This window comes from Xiphias gladius, chromosome 12 (assembly GCF_016859285.1).
Source record: "Xiphias gladius isolate SHS-SW01 ecotype Sanya breed wild chromosome 12, ASM1685928v1, whole genome shotgun sequence".
NCBI classification, from domain to species: Eukaryota; Metazoa; Chordata; class Actinopteri; order Istiophoriformes; family Xiphiidae; genus Xiphias; species Xiphias gladius.
The window spans coordinates 15481893-15501524 of NC_053411.1; the positions used below are offsets into that span (position 1 = coordinate 15481893).

A 19632-nucleotide genomic window follows, 5' to 3' on the forward strand; every position below is an offset into this window, starting at 1 on the left:
AACAACAGCAGGGAATCCATTTTTTATAGGTTCGTGGTAAGAGAGTGAAAAGAAGGGAGTGTATGAAGGTGAACTCACAGTGAGGTCACATTCTTTCCTCAATCTGTTTTTATCAGATCGTGTAATTCTTGCCTCATCCGCATGCACAAATTGGCAATTTACGTCACTTCTCTTTTCATTTCATCCTCGCTTTATTCATTTCTGAACCATCATTGAGCATGCAAATGAAATGTTTTCATGCACCATTTCATTAATTAGTTTACAAATGATGGTAATCAAATGTTCTGTAGTCACCCTAAGATGTTTCTTTCGTTCTCCTGGGTGCTTCTTGTTATTTCACAGCCTGAAATCCACAGAGGGCAGTGTCTAAACCAAGACAATTCAGAGACCAAATTATGTTTGTTGGTTAATAAATGGAAATATATATATATATATACATATATATATATATATATAATCAACAAAAAGCAGATCTGATTTCAGTCAAGTGGTTCCCAATGGGCCCAGAAGGTTTGGCGACATACAACCTCATTAGTCGGGAAGCTGTATATATCAAACTGTTTGATGCTGTGGTTATTGTGCTCAAATCCAGGCAGATCTGACAGCCGGCTGCGATGGAAACTACTGAAAAAGACAGAATCGAAACAAAGAGGGCGAAGGAGAGCGGAGACAGGAAGGGAAGATTTCGGAACAAAGCTAAGGATGGAAGGGAGCGAGAGATCAAGGAAGAAAGGGATAGGAGAGACGGCAAATTAAATAAATGACATACCAAGCTGCTGTAACAGCCTCCACTCTCCTGGTTTTTATGATATCCACCAGATTTTAGAACCTGGCTGCAGGGATTTGGGCCCATTCAGCCAGGGCTTTGTGCAGGCAAGTCAAGTTCTTCCACACTCGTCTGGGAAAACCATTTCTTTATGGACCTAGCATTGTCATGATGAACGGAAAGGGGCCTCTGAAAAACACGCTGTTGTCTAAACGATCTACCTTGTCTCCTAAAGTGGTTTTACGCCAAATACAATTTGGAGCAAACGTAACAATGTTTACCGCTTATGATCATCGTTAATGTTATTTCTAGTCCAGGAAGTGTTACGTTCTTGTATCAAGTAGTCGTCACAGGCAGGCGGTTGGAGTGGATGGTGGACTTTGACACCGCACTGAGTTTGTGTCCCGCACCATGCATGTGGTTAGGTTCAGGCTGGAGGACAAAAACACTCACACTGGTTAAGGATAGAGAGAGATTTTGGTTTTGGTTAAATGTGGAGTAAGTCCACATGTCCTAGTTTGTGTTACCATTTACTTTGCCAATATTTTACCAGGAAGATGATCTTTCCCTAACCTTAAACAAGTGCTTTGAGTTGCCTAAACATAACTATAAAAATGTAAATTATGCTTTAGAACTAAGAGGTCCAAACCATGAAATACAGTCACAGGAATGGTTGTCCTCATACTTTTCGCCTGATAGTGAACTTAAAAGTAAAAGTGCACAGACTGGGGGAGGAAACACGGACAGGTGACATCTCATGTGGTTCATTAAAGGGACACTTTGAAGCCGGGAAATCCAAAATTTGGGTAATCAGCTGGATCTTCTGGTAGAGCTTAGGTGGGACTCCAAAATATTCCCCTAACCATCAGTGTGTTCCCACCTCAACACAAATGTCTAACATTGATCATAATGCATTCAATAGACAATGTCCATTTCACTCCTGAGATCCAGAGATCTTGTGGAAAAAAAAAGGTTTACTTGTATCTCTGGAGACAAGTTTTTTTTTGTTCCCCATTCAAATTCAATACAGCCAACACTTACTTGGGACCAGCATCTTTTAACAGCAGTTCGAGGACCTGCATGATCTTTTTTCCAGGTCAGGATCACTGTGGCAACATGGCTTTTCAACCCCTCCAACTCCTTCCAGGGATCCCAGCCACCTCCAGGCATGCCGGGAGCTGGGATTCCGCCAGGATTTCTTGGATATTTCCCCCGAGGCCTCCTTCCACCTTCCAATCACCAAGTACCGGACACCCTGAACCAGTGTCTCCTCTGGATGTGACGGAATGGCAGAGGTCGCCTTGAACCGGTGAGCTCTTCGCCCCGGCACGAGGACCGAGTCCGGCCATCATTCTTTCAGTCGTTGACCATCAGCAAGAGTCAGAATAAAGAATGACTGCTAAATTGAAAGATCTGCTCTGCGGCTCTCTCTTAGAGAAGATTTAAGGGGACGAAAGCCATTCTGCCAATGGCCCTGCTCCCTAATAATGCATTGAAATAAAGACTTTTAGTGACTGGATATCCTTTTTCTTTTCTTTCTTCTATAAGCCTCGGTAGACACACACATAAACCACATTTGCACAAACACGGGGCAGCCACAAGATGATTCTCTCTGATCCAAAATTTGGCATTCTTCTTTTTCACTCCCAAATACATAAACAAACATAGGATTCCCATGTGAATTTAGCCCGTGTGCTTTATCACCTGAAGTGTTCACATTATTGTATATTATCATGGGCTCATTACAGACTACATGAACAAAACTAAAGATAATGCCTTCTAATATTGTTAAGAGCCTACTTTTGCACAATACAAAAGGTCTCGTCTTTCTGAGCCCACTTTGTTGGCTAATGGTGTGATTTCCTTATCACAAACAGGCCTAATGTAGACTTCTGAGGTAAAAGCCAGCTTCAGTTTCATCCCCTCAGCATCACGCATCGGCATTCAACACTCACAAAAACAATGAAATTCATCACAGAGGAGGCGGAGGCCCCCAGTTTCTCTCTTAGGCAGGATATAGAACTGAATGCAATTCAGCCGCGAGACAGGGGCACAGCTGTATCACACAAACGGCCAAATGATGATTAACCTGGGGGCAGCGGGCTCTGTTACTCGGCCGTACCCCCACCCTTGATTGAAAACAATACGTTCATGACATTACTTTCAAGGTGGATGAAAAGCGTCCTGGGAAATGTAGTAAAATACACATAGTATTCTCTACTTTCAGTTTCATGGAAATTATCTCTGTTTATTTTAGTCTTTTCTGCCAGATCTAAATGTGTCTCTGAATCTTCCTTTGCAATTCTTTAACAGGAGTGAAATTATTTTTGATAGATTTAAGGAATCTCAGCTAGATTCACTTTGCACACACATTGTATAACGTTAGTGAAATGTGTTTTGGTTCAGATTCAAGTTCTGAGTATTAAATCTGGTTCCTCGGGGGGAAATTTCACCTCTTTGTTATTCTCTGGAGGTTTCAGACTTCAGGGACACTGACCTCTGGGCGCCGCATTGCTCCACAAAGATGTGCCTACTGAGGTTTACCATGTGTGTGTTCATGTGTCAGGGTGTATAGTGCGTGCCTGTGTGCTTGTTTTCTCCACTTTACCCAGAGGCTGTTCCCTCTTTTTTTTTCCTTTATCTTTTATTCTGACACCCACACACCCACTTCTGGTGTTTACAACAAAGACGCTTTTTGTATTAAAACAGATCGGGCCCAGGAGGGAACTTTTGTTGCATCTCTTTTGTTTCAGTGTCAATGTTCTACTGACCTCCTCCAAAAGCAAGCAGCGGGTTCTACCCGTTCTTCTTTGGTTGAATGGGTGACATCCCAAACTACTAGATAGGCCCATAGTCCCAAAGTCATTCTTGAATATCCCAAACTCTTCACACACGTGAACACCAGAAAGGCCTGAGCGAGATTTAGGATAGTGAAACAGAGACATCTGACTTTCACTCAACTGACCTGGAATAAGTTTGAAAGAATAACATGACAAATACTTTCACATTTTAGGAGATCCAAGGGCATACATCAGCTGATGGAGTCATTTCTGCTGAGGTTTGCTGAAAATGAATCTATGAAAAATATTTGAGCAATGTGGTTTTAGAAGTTTCTGTTGAAATCATGGTGATACCTACCCTACACCCACACAACCTCTCTGCTCCCCGGGTTGCAACATTTTTGTGGAATTCCCTGTTACTCCGCACCTCTCCACAAGACGCCAAAAAGGTTTTCAACCCTTTGTCAGTCACCTGATCCTGTTCCTCCCTTAACACCTGTGTCTCATTCACTCATAGGGCATATACAGTGAAGCATACCACTCGCTTTCTCTCCCAGGCGGTCAACAGCTAGGTTTCCCGTGCGACTGAAACGTCTGTAGCCACGCAGGATCATCATCTGTTGCAGAAATAAATGCTGTGAACTGCCTTGAATCCAGTAAAGTATTGCTCTGTAATTCTAAAGAAAAGTGGCACCACTAGCTCCTGGGCTCTGAATAAAAGATGTCACTCCAAGAATTGCAAAATGACTACAAAGAGATGTGAAACGACCACAGTGAGAAGCAAAGTGACCTCGAACATACTCAAAATGGCGACAAAGAGAACTGAAATGACAACGGAGTCGTGCTTTTCAGTCTGATGTGATGTTTCCTTTGTTTCCTGCTGGGTGAGATGATGAGTTCAATGTCCTTTTTAGGACCTCGTTAGCTTGTCCTTTTTCCGTAGGACACTGGAATCGAGGTTATAATTTGGTGCAAAGAAGAAAGGCGGATATGTGCACTGGATGGCGTGCGTTGATCCAGAATGAGATGAGAAAAGGGGGGGGGGCAAAAAAAAACACGTGTACATGCGCATGCACTGACATACACACCTGCTCTTTTGAGCCAGGAAAAGATCAGCCGCCTTATGTATTGTTGGTCCTGACAGATGATAAAGGCTGCAGTGTCTAGGTGTAATGGAAGAGAAGACCCCCCTGAATTACTAACCTTTTGTTGAATCTGAAAATTGTAATTTAAACCAGTCGACACCACAGTCATCTATCTTGCTTTTGATGCCTGAAGTCTGGGACAAACTAAATTTTTGTTTTTCTAATTTGAACATTGATATACGGTACAGAATGTAGTGTGCAAAGCATTTGGTTTAACAGGCTTATAAAAACCTCTTACTTTCAAATGGATGTCCTAATTAACTCTAGAATGGTAGGAATGTTTATCTTATAAGCAAATAACAAGAGTCAATAGAAAGTATTAAATACATTTTTGGTTAATAAATTATTGTATTCAAATGAAACTGAGAGGCCACTAATTTAATCTGGTGTTAAATGTTATCTTAAGTGATAGGAATGAGATGGCATCAGATTTTTTAAAAATGATTTTTCTTTCAGCAATTGTAACAGCATCTATCAACTGACTGCAAGCAAGTGGTTTGCTCAGCTGTGGGGGTGTATGAAAGCTGTCATTCAGAGAAGCGTGGCGGTTCGAGAAAGTGGAGATGGTGGAGAAAGAGGAAATTTCTGAATGAAACCTTAGCAGCCGGAGGGAATTAAACAAAGGTTTTAATCAAAATACGACACAGGGCATTATGGAACAGAATATTCATTTTAAATGAGCAGCTGAAAGCAGAGGGACTGGGCTTCCATGTAGTAGTGGAAAGGAGATGGAGATTGCAATGCTCACTGTAACGTTTAGGGGAGTCTTAACTGTTTCAAACCATGGACAGATTACTGACTAGGCCTTCTGGGAACAGGTCCAGAGGCCCCCTAGGCCTGATAATCTGTTTGAAGCGACTGTTAATTTTTCTTGTTTGAAAGAAATAGAGCTCGGTTAAAAGATTCAAAACGACCACAATGCCAATCAAAACAACTACAGAGAGACAAAACAACCACAAGAAGACTCAAAAAATGACCAAAAAGAGCATAACGAACAAAAAATATAAGCACAAAAAGACCTGTCTGTGCCCAAAGGCCCAGATGAATTTGTTCAGCTGCACAGCTGAAATAACCTTTCAGAAGTAGTTACGATAGAGGCGCGGAAAATGAGTGGAAGTGCTCTGGCTTGGTAAAGAGGAGTAACAATAGCAGATGACTTGATTAACATCCAATTTTCTTCAGGGGAATGAAAAGAGTTCAGGCAAAGCCCGGAATAGCCTCTCCCCGGAAAATGACCCGATGTTTCACGTCGCATACAAACATCTAAGAGAGGAAGGATGAAAAGATGAAGATGTTATTTAATAAAATACTAAAACGACCAGAGATATCTGAACTCGCAAGGGCTATAACAAACTTACCAGCAGGCGTCTCAATCAACCACAAAAGGGAAAAGGCATCGCTAACAAGGATGGCCTCAGCTTTCAGCGTCAATCAACCCGATCAGGTCCCTCAGAGGCCGTTTAGATATTCTTAAAGCATATTCAGCATTGATCCAGCTGGAAGGGAAATTATTTCATAAACGGTTGTTTCCAAAGTGTTCATGGCCTGGTAATTTCAGAGGAACAAATTGTCCACTTGAGATCAACAGAAGCTGAGGAAATGCCAAAAACTCCCCATATCCGCTCCGCACTCGCCAAAAACTCTTTGCTGCCATGGCAACAAGCTCTCTGTCCCTTATTTCAACTTCGAAATAATTTTTAATCTGTTCTGTACTTTTCAGCATTCAACACATTTGTATGTTTTAACTGGTCAAAAAGTGTAATGTGGTGGGACTTAATGACATTGAACGTAACAGATGCTACTGTTTTAGCTTAGTACAAATGAGAACTGTATCAACCGGCTGGGGAGCTGACATTAACACTAACGTTACGCTGACATACTGCGAATTAAAATGGCTACAGAAAATTCCCCTCTGCCGAAAAATTTGCTTAAAAGTTTAAAAATACGGATTACAAGGGCATTTTTGAAACATTTGTGTATGGCAGTAATAGTAATTAAGTCGAAGCACTTACATGAATTGAAGTTAAAGTGGCAGAGCGAAAGGAAATGAGTCTAAGCATATCGTGAAAGCAGAGAAAGGAAATGAAATGTCGACTGAAGTGCAACGGGATGAAAGGATTTAGTCTGTACAAGTGTTGGCTGAAATGTAAACACTGAAAGAAGTTAAACAACTCTGTGACTGACACTGAGACACAGTGAAATCAGTAGAAGTGTCAGTTTGGGCGTGAGGGCTGAAAGCAGTTCAAGTGTCGCTTGAAGGGCCCTGCCTTAACTGCGCAGGCGCAACGACAAGCACTAAGCCATAGGTCTCGGGTGCATGGACTGTGTGAGCGTCTCACACATGGTGAGGGGTTTTTATTTAACTTGTACAACGATGATAGAAATAAGTAATTTCTAAAAGTTGTCAAAGCAGTTTATATGACCGCATTAATCCGACACCATTTCAGTTTTATTTCTGCTGTATCGTGGTAAAACAGTAAAATATGACACCACAGCATTTACACCATAATGCATTTCAAGAATAAAAACATGAACTGCAACTTGTGCTAAAAAAAAAAAAAAAATGGAAAGCAGGTAATGATGCACGATTTGACAAGCACTGATTTAATAAAGATCAACCCTGTGGACAGCCGTGCATAATGGAACTGCGCTCCGTTGCAGCACTTCTGAAATCAGAGGCTAAAGATTTATCAACGCGTGTGTGCTGCTGCCTTCAGATGGCTGCAGGGATTTCATGAACTGAAGGAGAGACTTTTCACATTATCACACTACGAAGCAGCTGCTGACAACAGATACTGTAAGAATCACTTACCTATTAATTTATAGATCATTGCAGACTGATCTACAGATATTTCTGCTTTGAACACAGTAAAAGCTCATTTTTTTTCAGATTTAAACACGTCTACTGGCTGGGAATGACTAATTATAATAGTTATTTACATTTCAAGCAGTATTCTGCCATTGCGGCACATCTGCTCTGTGTGTTTAGTTTGCTCCCACAAGCGGTATTTGTACTTAGTTACATTCCACCACTGTCAAAGTGTAAGCACTGAATGGAAAGTGTCAGTTCATGTACAAACAATCAAGGGAGTAAATAAGTCGGTTGAAGTGTAATCAAGAGAGTCACAAGAGGGAAGTTGGAGTGTATTTAATAAGGAGTTATAAAAGGATTTAAATGGATGTGTCATTGTATGAGCACAGATAGGAAATGAAGTGCCAGATGAAGTGTAAGCACTCAAAGGAGTTGTAGCAGCCTGTTTCACAGGGTCTGTTCTTCACTTCCGCCTGGTCGTGTTCTGTTCCTCTTGCCTTTTTCCGATCAGCATCTTTCAGTGTCAAAGCCAGCTTTGCTTCCTTGAGGGGCCTATCGTAATTAGCTTGTTTCTGGTGTATCGCAGACTGCACAGATGCGCCAGTGAAAAAAAAAAAAATCTTTTCTGCTTCAAATCAATAAGTCACTTCAGACTAGTAAACATGTTTAAGGGACATCAACAACATTTTATTGACTTTACACACTCCGTACTATATTCAATACGCCCAAACATTAAAATGATAGTGTCCCTGCTTTTTAGATAACAACACAATCTTTTGTAACTTTCGCAAGTATAAAATACATCTGAGAATTCACAAGGGATAAAGCAGTAAACACATTTAAGTATTAAGGTTTACAATCTCCATAAGAATATAACAGAAAATGCAGATTTTAAACTCCACGTACCTCGGTTTTATTTCAGCTTTTTCCTTACAGGCTAAATATCTGGGTTACACAGGTCAGAAAATGAGACATTTGTACTGTTATTATGCCAGTATTAAAGTACTAAAGTGACCTTTTAAGATACTGTTTCTATTTTTTAAGATATTGTTATGTGAATTGTTAAACACACTCAGATAGCTGTGACTCTGGTGATGTATTCACTGGCTCTGCAGCCCCGGCCACTGCATTCACAGTCATGCGGCTTGTTTCGATTCTCAAATGTCTGCCGCACACACACACCCACACAAACACAACCACTGTGAGCAGCAACAGCCAAATCCAAGAATATCTATTGTTTTTGGCTCGTCTGTTTTCTTGCCTCCTGCTCTGTCTTTCCCCCCTCAGTCCCTCTTTTCTCGGACAGGGTGAGGTTGCCCTTTCCCCTCTGTCCAGCCCGGGACCGGAGAGGAAACCTGCAGTTCAGTCCAAGAAAGAGAGGTAGAGACAGAATGACAGAGAGGGGGCAGAAGGAGAAAGACGGAGGCAGGTGGCTGACGCTGAGTTGGACTGACAAAGTGCAGACGCTGGCTACTGGAAGGAAATGGTTACTTAAGAAATCATGACCTGCAGCAGTGTGTATGGCTCAGATCGGTACAGGTATCACAACACCTTGTATATATTAACACCCAAGCTTAACCCCTGCAAAAAGCATCCTTTATTTCAACTCTGCCCCATATCAATTTCAACCGTAAATGTCCTAGAATTGGTTTCTGCTCGATGGCAGCAGTTGACGTGCAATCTGGTAGAAAAAACCCAAACTTGCATTGCGTTAGCCTGGCCAACTCCTACTTGTAGCCAAATCCCTCCAAGTATGGCTGTAATTGGCTGAGCCTGGCCAATTCAAAATTAATAACAAATGTGTCTGAAAGGTCTTTACATACTGAGGAAAAGTGTTGGCTCAAAAAAACAAAAAAACAAAAAAAAAGAAACGAGGCATTGGCAGGCCGAGAGAGGGGGTGGATGCCAACATTTCTGTCCTTTGATCAGCTTGCCCTAAAACCGTTTCAAAAATTTCACCAAGCAGAAAGAAGACTGTGACTTCATCAGCAAATGAACATGGAAGGATGATCAGAATCTTGAGCCACCGGGTTTAGTACAAACTCCAAAGGTCTCGATGAGCCACATGAGTGAATTATTTTCATGTGGGCTCAGCCAGAAGTAGTCTCTATTGTACATGCTGTATAGGCCAAAAGAAGCAGAAAATGAATTGGGCATCATTGTGGGACACAGTATCCAGTGCTCTGAGCATAGTCCTTTTGCCGGGAGCAGTTAACTTCACGTTTTTATGTCAAATGAAATATTCCAATTCAAGTCTTTCTATCACTGTCAACCGGCCGAAATGGCATCAACGGGCACAACATCAGAACTATTTGAATCTCTGACCAAATGGACAAGCGACTTGTGATTCTGGGACCAAGCTGTGATGCTGTGAGCTGCAGGGAAACTTCAGCCAGTACCAGACAAACTCATGATTGCATGCAGCGTGAAGTTTGAATGGTAATGGCTGCTTATCTTAGCTCGAATCACGGATATCTCTGGACTCAAGTAGCTTCAAACTGCATTGCAGAGATTTAAGAAAAGTATTCGTGACCTCATGTGCCTGTGGATAAGAAGGTAAAATTGAAAATCCCTCAAAACCAAATGATCCCTTTATTCTCCAGCTCACTCAGTCTTGAACAGCAGCTGTAACCCAGACCCGAGGACTAAAGACAGTAAAGCGTCCAGCTCTCAGACAGCCCCTTCTGATTGTGATCGTTTCCCAGCCCTCCAGCGATCAATGGCTCATTTGCAGTTCGGCAGCGCCATTTCAGATGCATATCTGCACTCTCTCCACCAGCGCTCTTTAATCAGACGCATGCACTCACACACAAACAATCTGGCCAATCGATCCCTTTAACTGATGAAGTGGTTAGCAGGGGAAGAACGGGCTCAGAAGTCTCTAGGCGCAGATGCAGCAGTGTAGCGTATGTGTTTGATTGAACTGGCAGGGGTCCATTCACTGAATACATGTGTGTGAGTCTCTGTGCCTTTAATGTGCCAACAACAGAAAGTTTATGACTGAGGCTGGCCCATTCTCAGAGTCCGGTTCACTGCCATTAATCTCTCCAACTGTAATTGCCCCTTTTTCATCCCCAGTCTGTTGCTGCCATGGAGTTTTTAAAGGAAGAGGCGGTTAAATAATTAAGCTTAACCACCTTTTGTCAGCCACTGCAATCAGGGTCTCCTTCACGAGATACTTTGGGAAAAGAAAAACACCGAAAACCCTTCAAATCTGTTGCAAAACAGATTGGCTGGGCCCATGTGTTGTTTTGTATTTTAATTTCTACCTTGAATAACTGGCATTTCTAGCAGAACAACAGTTGGATTTTGCAAAAAACATTCTTTTAAATCCTCGGAATGTAAACTTCCAAGACCCTGTATTTTACACCTGCAGTTCAACAGTTATAAAGAGAGAAATTCATAATTCAGAGGCAGATCTATCTGTTTCAACACCGGCAGCAGCCTCGAGGGACCATCAGGCACCAAGAAACACTGTCGACGGGGAAAACCCGCCAAACTGTGAACATTTTGACATAAAATCCATAGCAGAATACAATACCATTCAAGTCCCAGGTTTACTGTTGAAAAATGCTTTGGCAACTGTAGGAAATCATTGATTGAAGAAAGAAGATAGGGCAGGTTGGGCCAAGTCAACATGGTATTTAGCATGTCTGCTCTCTGGATAAGTGCTCAACAAGACAAAGCTTCCAAATGTATGGTCTGCCATTGGTCAAAAGTGAAACTTAGCCCGGACCCAATCTGTCCCAGTTCCATCTGAGGACACAAAATCGATTTCCGCACCTTTAAGTTAAGATTCTTTAAAATAAAAATGAAAATGCAGCCTGATATGAGCATTACAGCTAATACTATTTGCATACTATGCAAGTGGACCATCAAAATAAATGCTACTTAGACGTATATATCAAGAGCAAAAAGGACTTCCAAAGATTATAATTAATGCATGCACTGAGTGCAGGTTTGGGAAGAGCACTGACCTCAAAATGTCTTGTCCACCTATCTTCAAGTTATGTTTGTCTTTCCCTCTGCGAGCACTTGTGTTGATTTAGGTCCAAAAGCTCTAGTTTTTTAACATTTTAGCGAGAAGGGAACTTCTGGTCATCGTTGTTCCTTCGCAGCTGGGCATAGCTCGTCTTCCCACTCCTGGTCATCCACGTCTGATTTAATCCGTCGAGCACAAAAAAAAAAAAAAAAAGAAAACTAGAGAGAATGTCACTTTAAATCCTTTAAAGTACCACAGATCGCACATAAGCTCACTTATGCCCCAGTTTGAACCAAAAGATGGCCTTTAGATGGATGAATCGCATTCATCCTTGTGTTATACATGGAATTCACCGTTTTATTGCATTTTAAGAAAAATTATCAATTTGTACATGCACTATTGTCTAGTTCAGGACTGACTGAATTGTAGGAAAACGACTCCATCCTCAGCGTTCGATCTTTGACCCCGGCTCAACAGTGTGAGCACCTGTGCAGCCAAAACGCAGGTGACCTACACTCAGTCACTAGACACCGACAGGACTCTTACGCTGTTGCTGCTGCTCTGCCATGCGCTGCTTTCACTACACTTCTATTACACAAGCGCTCTAGTAATTGGTCCTTGTGTTAAGAATTTTATGTACAGTTACTAATTCAAAATTTCAAGAATGAACATCCAAACTGAACTCACACAGGTTCATAATCAGGCGATAACATTAGGCCCGAACACCACCTCAGTACTTCTCTCGTCCAATGAGAGTTCAAGACGGACACTGAGTGATCATGTGTCAAACTTTTCAAATCTGGCTGCTGGAAATCACAAAAGCAGCCTCTGCAGAGAAGTATCTGAGCCTTTGGGAACATTTGAAACCTCTGCTTGAGGAACACGGTGCACTACGGACCTCTAGTGGCTGACGACACACTCACATGTTCTGCACTAACCAGGTTTTAGTGACGCTCCTACCAAATAGAGAGGGTAAAACAGAGGGTAAAAACCCAGCAGTGTGGTCTGACAGTTATACATTTAACAAATAAAATGATTAACAGCAATTTTAGCACACTTTTTTTTTTTTAATGTCTTTATTTTAAGAGTATGCAGGACAGCCATTTAAAAATAGCACAGCATCGTCTTTTATACAAATAATTAGCATAGTGATATTAACATGATAAACACTGTACAACGAATGAAAATACACACATGCATACCTGCTAACTGAAACAATTTCTGAAAACCTGTGTGGGCCAGTGCATAATTCATCAGTAAAAGTCAGCATGTACCAACTTCTCCATCCTACCATCAGCTTAAAACATGAACTTTTTAAATTCTGTACTACATATACACACACAGAGGGGGCTTACACATTACTAATGAATTTACATTTTTTTCCTTTTACCATCTTATAAAAAGTTATAAAATGAATGCCAAAAACACTAAAAAAAACCCTCATTATTAACAAACTGGTAGAAACATAATACACTGGCAAACTTCTTAATAAATGCCCACACTAAAACTCTTTTCCATCAAAAACGGGAATTAAACATTTATTTCCAATATTATATGAAAGACAGACTAGACTACAAGTATAAATATTAAACATATCAACAAACTATATACAGGTTTTCTGTCAGAGAGAAAAAAATTGTAAATATTTTAACTCAATTTAAATTGGCAAGATTTTATTTTTTGGGAGGTTGACACCTCACTGAAGTAACACTTTCTCCAAAATATCAATGTTGACCAATGGCAGGGATGCAACTTCAAAAAACACCCTGAAAAAATATTAAAAGAATCTATTAATATTCAGAAAAGTTCATATTACGCTCTTCCTGTGTTTTGTCTACATGTATTACTTAATTATAAATGAACTTGATGTGTTTTATAAATCTTCAAATACTAGACTTACTTGTGGGAGTATTTGTTCCTGATGGCTCTCAGTTTATCATCCGGAGGAGCTAAAAGCATCACATAGAGCCTTTTGACGACCGGCGCCAAATCTGACGCCTGGTATCCAGAGTGGAACTGCAGGATGGGAGACTGAAGAAACAAGACAGGCATTTGCACTGGTGCTTATTCAGAAATGGAGCCATGTTGAGCCCCCGAAGCGTTCAAAGAAAATGCAATACAAATTCAATGCTCTGTGTTCATTACTCAGTCTCTGTAGTTTTCAATTTGTTACATAAACATTATATCATTTCTACATTGCAAAAATGCACCGGAGCCGATTCTGGAGTCAGCCCATAATGACATTAAATTACCCACCATCCCTAGAACCGCTGCGGCAACGATGACTCAAATTTACATGGAAAAACAATTTACATTTAAATTGAAATGCGGACGACTGCTCGCTAGACAGAGCTGCAGTCTGGCTCTTGAAGCTGGGCCGGAAATTCAGCAGTCAAACAGCTGAGAGTTTGGCATCGATGTCACACAGGCCGCCACAACATAAACTGGAGCAAAGTCCGGATCAAATGTTGCACAGTACTGGTCCAGAGCCTAGGTAAACTATTTTTGGTTGTAGAGCAAACAAATAGCCTTCCACGATGACGCAATCACAGGAATCATGGAGTAAAAGCCCCCCCCCCACTGAAATAACTAAGAACATTCGGCAAAATAGAACAGATTAAGCAACCGATCTGGTTTAAAACAGACATTATAATGTTCTTTGTTTACAAAAGAATGCTACTGTTGCACAGCTGGGTTGAATCCTTGTTGGAGGGAAAGGCTAAAAGACAGATACTTGGCTAATATCAGAAGTGAACTGCAATAAGTCAAGTTGTTCACTGACATTTTTGATATTTCTTAATGGTTTGTAACAGCATCTTAGACAGAAATATCAATTTTGATATGAGAACCCAATAGTACCAGAGTCACAGCTCCGGTACAGTGACAAAAGAGACCCCAACTCAGGCTAAAAACAGCTCAACAGAGAGCTACAAGGCTGCAATCAGACCAGAGCTGAGGGGGGGGGGGGCAAAACAGACAAACTGACATGCTGTGTTGAGGGGACCTACCCATCCTCCCAGTTCTTTGCTGACCAGCGCCATCAGCAGGCAGGCCGAGGCCAGCAGGGAGCCTCTCTCTTGAACCAGGTCCATCTCCATGAGACTCATCTCGCAGTAGTACCGAGCCAGAGTCAGCGTGTCCATGCCCGCGCTCACACACTGCGGGGACAGCAAAGCAAACACTCAGCTGAGGGAAGGCAGACTTCAAGAGACCGTGAAGACACACACACACGCACACGCACACACACACGCACGCACGCACACACTGTGATGCTCACGTCTAAACCATACAAACAAAAGGCTCTATGCAGCTTCCGAAGAGGTACAGCTTGGATTTTGAAAGGTGAAGGGAGCTACAGAGACAAGTTTGTAAGGCATCACAGAGTAAACTGTCCACTTCACACTCGGGCAATGAAATCAACACACACGCGCACACACACACCTTGGCATAGCGTCTGAGGAACCGATAGGGGATGGGGATGTTGATGTCAAAGGACAGCGTCTGCAGGATGCTGGCTTCCATGGAGATAAGCTCCTCCCTCTTGTACGCATCATCACAAATATATAGGAAGTCGTCGACACACGGCGGGCTGCGCTCCTGCAGGATCATTAAAATCAAACACGAATCAGTGCCAGATGTGAGGAATTTTAAGGACTTATCAGGGTAAAAATGTACTCCTGAGGTCAAGCACGGCGAGCTTGGTCAAGGTCTGATTTCTCATTTCTTTTGATCCCACTTCGGGTACGTTTCATGATGAGCCTCTTATCTGATGTTCAACCCATGTTTCTTCAAAATAAAACCCACTGGCCATTAACAAAGCCAGAGACAAGAGCACCTTCATCTTTTAGTCGTGCCACAATCCTCATCATGGTCAACTGAGGAATTGGCTCTATACAAAATCCCACTTTATTACAGAGGACGTTTAACTGTAACTGTACTTTTTAAAATCATATTTTAAAAGACTCTGAACGTAATGTACTGTAATCTGGGCACAAGAATTTCATGATTTTCCGGAGTGTGAACTGCATCCTGCGTTTCCTCACCTCAAATTTGGAGGCTATGAGCATAGCGGTGGAGCCGACGAGCTGCAGCATCTCCCTGTGGACGGGAGTCTGGGACAGGTAGTGGTCTGTCATCTTCACGGCCAGGTAGAGGGTCTCATGGTAAAGCTCGAAGTTCTCCTGAACAAACACATAACCAGAGTGTCAGTCAGTCAGACTCCTCCTGCAGTTCCAATTAGCAGTAACTTTTCTTCAAACTTGCAAAACAGATTATCTCCCACAATCGACGCCATTGAAATCTTTTATTAAAAACAAATTCACAGCCACACAGGCTCCCGGGAAAACTCACCTGTACTTCAACCAACCAGTCGATGAGAATTGCCCTCATCTCTGGGTTGAGGCTGGGCTGCTTGGGCATGTAGTTACAGAGGACGAACTTCTCCTGTAGACAGTAAAACAGGAGAGAGATGAGATGAAGACAGAAAGATGCATGCATTTGCATTCTGAATTTTTCCTGAAGAGCCTCTTCAAATCCAATAAAAATGCCTTCAACTCCTTTTGGAATTCGGTAATGCAGTGTTTAGGTTTGGCTCACCTCTCTCTCTTTGAGGTAGTCAAAGATGTCCTTTGCATACTCCGGACACATGTAACTGTCCTCGGAGTTCTCAGAGTCAATGTCAAACTCCTCTGGGATCTAAAAAAGGAAAAAGCAAGGGGGTAAAGATTTCTTTCAAAAAAAAGAACTTTCAGAAAGATTTGCCCAAGTCAGAAGCTTTTTTGGAAATGTATCACCCCACCTACCTGTTGTCTCTGGAGGTGTGCTGGCACTTCACAGGCAGCAGTGGACGTAGGAGCCACCAGCTCTTCTACTGGAGCTGCTACATCCGTCTGTGCCGCCTCCTCACAGGGTCTCTCCTCCACTGCAGTCTTTTCTTTCTCAGCAGTCGTTCCCTCTGAGCTCACCGAAGAAGACCTGCGGAAGAAAGACAGCTGGGAATTACAGACTTTTGCTACAAATGGGATACATACTGGAAAAACAGCTGGAAATACAATAAAAAAAAAGATCAAGATAAAAGTAATAAAGTGAAAGGTTAGAGAAAAATGTTTTTGATACTTTTTCAGGTTGGCTTGTTTCTTCAGAGACACGGAGGTGGAGCTCGTTTTCTTCCCCGCACTCTTTCCTGGTTCTCTCTTTTTCCCTGGAAGGCTGATCTGAACCTTATGAGCCTGTGAACAGAGTTAAGTGGGGTCAAAACCGACCCAAACACACGACGGAGCCACAACAAATGCAATGAAGCTCTAATCATGGTTGTTTACATATTACGCAACACCACACAGACTAAAAGGATAATTCTGATCATTTCATTAGATTTTAATGTGGCCTTATAAACTCGGGTGATTAATAGCACTTGTTCCATTTAAAGGAAAATCATTTGTTTTTAAACAAGCAGTCATTCTGAATGTCTTTCAGGAACTATGAAGGGAAATTAAAATTGGCTCATTATTCTACATAACTGCAGCTCTACTAAAAAGTTAAAAAGGGAATGGAAAAAAAAAAGTGAAAATTTCAGTAAAAGTTAAATGGAAATGACAAAGTACAACTGGGCCTCCCAAAAGCGTAAAGGTTTTTACACTTATTACGTAAGGGATTGTGAATTTACTTTCACCAGCAGTTGAAAAAAAAATAAATAAAATAAAATAAAATAAAATAAAGCAACCGTTCTCTGTAGAAAGTTTTTTGATTTCAATAAAGTAAAATTTTCCCCTCAGGTCTCTAGTATGATAAAACATCAAATTTCAAAATCACAGAGGAAAAAACAAACAAACCATGAAGAATCTTAGAATTTGCCTCGAGCATGAATCACACTTGTAAATATTTGGAATCAGTGCCAAGAAACACAGGGGTCCCGAACTGACTCACGTTGCACAGTGGTGAATCAAAACTCTCTGCCACCTTGTTGGATTTTCAGCAGGAGCTTTGGGGATTGTGAGAACGAGCTGACAAACAAGATGCGCGTTCCACACCCAGGCGAGGTCGCACATTCGCGCCTCAGTGCGGAACTAGTGTGAGCTCAGTTACACCTTCGCACCAAAAACCCAACGCAGAAACACACTAGTTGACAGTTTGGAAGAGTCTCTATTATTTCGCCAGCGCCTTTCAAGTGTTGCCAAGCTTCGGTCCTTTGTTACCTGCGCACTAAGTTGGATAATGGAGAGGCAAGGGCACACTCCTACTACACACGTACGTTAAGTTAATAAGATGCGAGGAAGCTCAGGCATCCACTTAAGAGCCACCTGCTGAGCAGTATTGTCATGGTGTCGGGAAAAAACGGTAAATAGACAGAGGCTGATGTTACTACAAGTAACGTGTGTATATATATATAGTAACAAGGTTAAAAAGAGTGGCCAGGGAGACAATTTTCTGACTGAGATGATGGCACATAAGTGCAACAGGGCGAAAAATATCTTGTACAAGCATTTCCCAATATAGTCTGGGTGTGAAAGGGGCTTCGTGTTACTACGGCGCAGGCAAACTGAACCGGACTTTACTGAACCAGGCTCAGTGATCAGTTGAGACCGAAACCCAACGCCCCCACCTGAGCAGAGAATGATTCCCATCAAGTCCGAGCACGACGCTATAAAAAGGGGGAGATATTACCTTCAGCAAATTTAACCTCTACCTACAACTTCAGAAAACTACAGCTTGGAACTTGAACATCTAGACTGGTTTAAGTGATTAAAGGAGACTTTGCTCAAGGACTGTCTTCATCCTTGAGCCCCGACTGCTTCATCTAGTACGTTTACCCGGCTTTGGACCCTCGAAATCGAAGGCCATTCACTCTCCCAAAACCCACAACCCACAACACAGGACTTACATTGGTGATGTCAATAAAAGCAGTCCTCTTCTTGGGAGCTCCATGAGGAGGGGAGGAGGACCTTTTCACCTGTGGGCCTTCCTCCTGCAGCGCACAGGAGCAGGAAACGCAACACACACACATTAGACCCAAACCGTGTGCTCATGTCCATCCATTGTTTAAATTAAAAAATAAAAACATCAGGTTACACCCACTGCATCCCACATGTCATGAACTTCATTCTTACCGTGCATTGGACAGCTGCTGCAGGCTCTGCTTTGTTTACAGCCCTTTCCATGCTACTAAGCCGGCTACTTACACAACCCAACTCCACGCAGAGAAAGACACGGGAATGCATGATTCTTTTACCTGGTTCTCTGTCTTCGTTGCACATAGCTTGGGTATCTTGCTCCCAACTGTGACTGTGGGTTTCTTTCCCTTCGGAAAAGGCATCGTTTCTCCCCCCCGAAAAAAAAAAACAAAACGAAGTCTGCGGCGGCTGCGACGTGATCTGTTATATCAAAAGAAAAACACATAAATGGCGGGTTGGGAAAAAAAAAAAATCCCAAGGCAGGGTGTTGCTTTTGTGTTTTACGTTTAAGCAGGTTCAGCCAGTGGATAACAGGTAAAACCGAGTCTTTGCGTTTACTGGGTGCAGTTTCCGAACGTGAACCGGTTCTGCATGAAAATATAAAGCGAAAAAACTCACTCAAATCAATGTTTTCTCTCACCTTATTTTACGGCTGTCGTTCGTTTGATCCCGTCGCTTGGTTTAGGGACCGGCAGACACCGCATGTAGCTTGTTTAGTTGTAAACAGTCCGGGTTTCGCCGTGCGTTGCGTCTCAGACGTAGGCTCACACAAAAGTGATTGAGCTGCGAATCCAAATCTGCTGCGCCCCGCTCTCATTGGCTGGAATTTGATCCGGGCGGACCAATAACCGAGTCGCTAAGGATGCCGTTGCCAGGGTGCGTTGGTTTCTATTCAACGGCTCCGCCCGGTGCGTCGGTCTGAAAATAACGATTACCGTGGCGGAAACGTTAATAATAAGTCATCATACGTGTAAAAACGTATGCTATATCTTAATAATGTTGTGCTATGTAATTACGTGTGTGTTGTGTGTGTGTGTTATTCAGTTAGGCAAAATCCATTCAATATTTTAAGGTGAGTTTTTGAAGACAAAAATTAAAAATAAAATAAAATAAAAAAATCACTTCCGCCCACATCGCTCCCTTGGACTCGAATCCAACGAACCCTAGGAGGAGGAGTATGTGGGATTTTCAAACGTCCTA

The 19632-nt window shown here is 42.1% G+C and overlaps 1 protein-coding gene across 1 annotated transcript; it reads right to left on the reverse strand.

Moving 5' to 3' along the window:
- Nucleotides 1–13167: 13167 nt before the first annotated feature.
- On the reverse strand, nucleotides 13168–19239 carry ccnb3 (cyclin B3). Its single transcript, XM_040140374.1, has 12 exons — nucleotides 19073–19239; nucleotides 18711–18852; nucleotides 18363–18446; nucleotides 16601–16713; nucleotides 16288–16459; nucleotides 16082–16180; nucleotides 15836–15928; nucleotides 15529–15666; nucleotides 14927–15082; nucleotides 14494–14643; nucleotides 13386–13516; nucleotides 13168–13251 (listed from the first exon to the last, which is right to left on the reverse strand). The coding sequence occupies exons 2-12, from the start codon at nucleotides 18792–18794 to the stop codon at nucleotides 13182–13184; spliced, it is 1290 nt and encodes a 429-aa protein (XP_039996308.1). The 5' UTR covers nucleotides 18795–18852; nucleotides 19073–19239; the 3' UTR covers nucleotides 13168–13181.
- Between the last annotated feature and the right edge of the window lie 393 nt (nucleotides 19240–19632).